Source organism: Citrus clementina, unplaced genomic scaffold (assembly GCF_000493195.1).
Source record: "Citrus clementina cultivar Clemenules unplaced genomic scaffold, Citrus_clementina_v1.0 scaffold_5, whole genome shotgun sequence".
NCBI classification, from domain to species: Eukaryota; Viridiplantae; Streptophyta; class Magnoliopsida; order Sapindales; family Rutaceae; genus Citrus; species Citrus x clementina.
Window position 1 is genome coordinate 17,835,316 of NW_006262201.1, and position 4,432 is coordinate 17,839,747.

General features: G+C 31.1%; 1 protein-coding gene across 1 annotated transcript; it reads right to left on the bottom strand.

Moving 5' to 3' along the window:
• Positions 1-611: 611 nt before the first annotated feature.
• On the bottom strand, positions 612-2,316 carry LOC18041633 (probable gamma-secretase subunit PEN-2). The gene is made up of 2 exons (XM_006432152.2): positions 2,002-2,316; positions 612-924 (listed from the first exon to the last, which is right to left on the bottom strand). The coding sequence occupies exons 1-2, from the start codon at positions 2,255-2,257 to the stop codon at positions 764-766; spliced, it is 417 nt and encodes a 138-aa protein (XP_006432215.1). The 5' UTR covers positions 2,258-2,316; the 3' UTR covers positions 612-763.
• Positions 2,317-4,432: the final 2,116 nt, after the last annotated feature.

Here is a 4,432-nt window from a genome sequence, read left to right on the forward strand (position 1 = left end):
ATAAATAAAATTTTAAAAATACACATTTTTTAGGATAAAAAAATTTATGGGAAGATGCTTCATTTTTATATATGTGTTTCTATTCTGTAAATTAAACTATAGGTATTTGAGAAAATAAAATTCGAATTTATTTTTATTTTCAATAAGGCATATTTACCTTCCAAAAAAATAAAAAATAAAAAATAAAAACAAAAAAGGCCTATTTTGTTAGGCATGGTTGGCTCAGTTGAGTTGATCGAACGTTTGAGTGAATTTGTTTACAGCAATAAAACGGATTAAAACCGACCAGACTTCATCTATTGATTCTTAAAACACGCACACACACTCATTTGAAGCAGATCATGCCTGCGTTTTTTCATATTGCGAGTCACTGGCTTGGTCACATAACATTGCCCATTTTCAAGGCATTTTTGCAGCGTATCAGATGAGAATAAAGCAACCATTTCTAATTTCAAAATTCAAAATTCAAAATACTCAAATTTTTATCGAACGAAGTTAATACATATGAAAGAAAGGTTCAGGAGTTCTCATGTTTATTTTTTTTTTTATAAAAAAAAAATACATGCCACGATACATTATTTTTCAGATAAAAGCATGAATCTGCCACTTGATTCAACAGGAAAGGTTCTTTTACTAATTGAGAAAAATGGCTTCAACATTACCTCCAACATGAATGTATGTTGTTTCAAGTTTCAAAAACAGACTATATACAATGACAAGGGAAATGAGTTTTAAGACTCATAAGCTTGGAAATAGTTTATGACTAGCTCCAACCTGTCAAGCCTAATCTCTCAGCAACATTATACATTACTAGTTTATCCCAAACAGAGCCGAAGAGGTGCTCCCCTCCAATGGCAAATGTCAATGCCCATGAGAGTAAAACAACCGTGAAGACTGCAAACCCAACTGCTGATCCAAGAACATCTACAAAAGAATATATCTTACAGTTATCAAAACGAACAGCGTGGGAGAGAAGATGTGTAAAATATATAATATGTGATATAATAATGCCAACAAGTAGCCTTCCATGTCGAAAATGCAGATGCACCCAACTTCATCTCCTGAAAGGGTGCCTTTCTGTAATCAATACAACAAACTAATTACAGAAAAACTGCTACGCTCTTGGCTTACACTATATTGTAATCTAAATACGAGACGCGTAAATCAAAGTCCTTGGCGAGTGGTGGTTGAGGCAGCATGCAAACAGAATCTCATGCTAGCATCATAAAAAAGCAAGTAACTGTATTTTCTCTTAAAGTAAGCATTGAGTCATTGACCTATTACGATTAGGCCCAAACACCCAAACATACATGAAAATGGAAGAGCTTAAAGAGCCTAAGCAACAAGAAACCACCAATAACCAAAGTATTGAGTGCTACTTCTATAGCAAACCACTCATTAGTCTCGCTCATGTATTAATAAGAGCACAATATCATATATACTATCAACAATCAAATGAACGGATACTCGGACTAAACTCTTGCCAACCTCCTATTTTTGTAAGCAAGCAAGCTGTCTAAGGTCTACGGGCTTGATAAATTGAAACATGAAATGGTATGTTTTGAAAAATTATATTCTTCTGAAAAATAAACCATCGCCAAAGATGTTATAACTCAACCAATCTACCAATCAACCACCTCCCAAATTCTCCAACGGTTACAGACAACAATGGAGTTACTTTTGATAGTGAGGACAGACCCATCCAGACTATTAAGACTCAACAAGCTAATCCTGTATATCAGAGGATACAAGCACAAGCACAGCAGTTACATACATAGTACATTTGGTTGTAAGATTTCAATTTACTATTAGACCAAAGGATTCATCACAATGTAATGAGATACTGTCAAGGACGTATATGAAAAATTTCAAAACTAGTAAAACCTTTCTATAATTTAGCCAAACCTCAGCGTAGGTTAAAAAAAAATGTTACCCAACAACGAAATTTCAATGCAAATAACTTAAAATCAAAATGAAGCGACAGCGATTGGGAAAGCTTACAGTGGCGAATACGAGGGAAAGAGGCGGAGTGGCGAAGAACAGGCCAGAAGTAGAAGCAATTGACAGCCCAAAGAAACGGCAGCAGTGCGAAACCGAACTGATAGAATTTGCGAGCGTAGCTCAATGAATCGTCTTCCGTTAAACCCAACGGCCCGTCGATCGTTGGCCACACCGGCGTGGACAACGTTATCGAGTTCCCATTATTACCCCTCGGGTTCGGATTCGGAATCCGGTCGTTGCTCTGTGACGCGTCCATTTGACCACAAGAGCAAAAAACGGGAATCAATCTGTCGTTGAACTCGAGTGTTGATGTTTTGATGAAAAGTTTGGTGAACGATTGGGCTTTCTAGTAGTAATTGGGGGCCCAGACTTGGGTTGGGCATTTTTAACTAAAGTTCTAAGCTACTTTCAGCTGTTGCGTTGAAAAGAAAAAATTATAACAATAATTTTTACACTCATTTATTTATAAAAAATATTCTTTACACTCATTTATTTATAAAAAAAATTAATAATAAAATATTTGTAAAGCAAATTATTAGTATCTACAAAGTACATCAAAATTGAAAAAAAAATTGAAACTTGATTAATTTTATCACATGCTCTCAATCGAAGATCTCACACTTGATAAAAAAATTAATATTTTAATGTTATTTTTCATTTTAGAAAAAATAACACTTACACCCCTAAGATTTGAGAAAATGATTACAAAGATGCCCAAGTTTTAAAAAAAAGGAAGACCTCTTTTTGACCATAGTAGTATTTGAATATAGTAACTTGAGAATTTACTATAAAGTTTTTAAATTAACAAAACTTTAATATAAATAACATAATCCATCTAGTAGACTAATAAAATTAAATTATTTTTAACATTTAAAATAATACTAAACTTTTAAATTATTATATTTATTTTAATAATATATTTGTATTCATTACAAAGATCTTAAATAAATCTTTAGGTTAAATAGATTTTACAACTGACAAAATATCTCCCAATTAATAATATTAAAATTATTTTTTACATAATATTCAAAATAATTTTAATATTTATTTATTTATTTAATATTATGTTTCTATTTAATATTAAAAATTATTTCAATATAATAAAATAGGTCTAATAGATTGTAAAATATAAAAATATTTTTTAAGTATTGAAATTATTTTATAATGTACACATTATTACATTTATTTTAATGTAATATTTATATTTATTATAAAATTTTAGGGTCAATTTTTTTGGGTTTATAGAGTCAAATGGTGTTATAGTCAAAGGGGACCTTAGTGTCCCTTATTAAAAAATTTGGGGTTTTTGTGACCATTTTCCCAAACCTTAGGGGTGTAAGTGTCATTTTTCCTTCATATAATTTCATCCCAATGAACTGGTCAAACTCAATCAAAGTTAATAAGGAGATTAGGAGGATCAAAAGAGTTGAAACGGAAAAGAGAAATTGAAACTAGGTGAAAATTGCCAAACTTATTAATGCCGCTTTAATAAAGTTTATTCCGTAAAAGGAAGAGTACCTTAAAGATCTTAACTAAGCATTTCTCTATTTTTCTTTAATTTTCTAATAGTATATATAAGAGTGGAATTTTTGTCCTCGAGGGCGTGGTCGGGTTGGTTGTAGTGAAACTGTAACTTCTACCAAAATTCAAGTTCGATTCTTAAGGTGGTAAGGGGGTAAAAACTGTATTTGAACTTGTCCACCCCCTACCTTTTAAAATTAAAAAAAAAAAAGAGTGGAATTATTGACACCCTTTTAAAATCCTCTTTATTTACAATTTTAACTTTTATAAAGTTATATTCAAGGGCTTTTGACCCATTTGTTAAATACTTTTTTTCTTTTGAATATTATTTGCTACACAATAAAATCCCCATATAGATAATTATACAATCAAAGTCTAATATATCAAAGCTTGATACAATAAATGAAAATCCATTTAATTGAAGCCCACTAAAATTTTACATAAGAAATCAAATACAATAAACTTTCACAATTATTAGAGGAATGCGAACTCTCCATCTTAGAATTAAGGGTAGAAGCGTCGACTAATTCAATCAAAAAGTTATTGGATGCAATTAACCATTCTAAGATATTAAATTATATTAAAATTAAACGCTGATCGTTTCCTTTAAAAAAAAAATGATTATCATTGTGTTAAAAAATAAATCCACTGTGTACACCATTGAGAATAATGAGCAGAGGCTACCTCTAAGTGAATCCCGTGTACAATGTACCTGAATGTACTTAATTATATAATTAATCTTATTTGGGGTAGCAGTTCCGAGGTTGTCTGCACACAGCCGTAATGTATGTGTCGAAATTTACCGCATTTTGAGATTTATAGGAAGCTATTTGGGGATATCGGGAATTAAAGATGATATAATACTTTACTCCTGTACGTGTAATTCTGACTATATCATAATCTTTTTTTT

Bases quoted from the DNA above. Each gene is read 5' to 3' on its own strand.
- LOC18041633 (XM_006432152.2), bottom strand. From the start codon at position 2,257: ATGGACGCGTCACAGAGCAACGACCGGATTCCGAATCCGAACCCGAGG. The intron at 925-2,001 runs GTAAGCTTTCCC...ATTCTTTTGTAG, and splicing joins TTTCCCTCGTATTCGCCACT to ATGTTCTTGGATCAGCAGTT.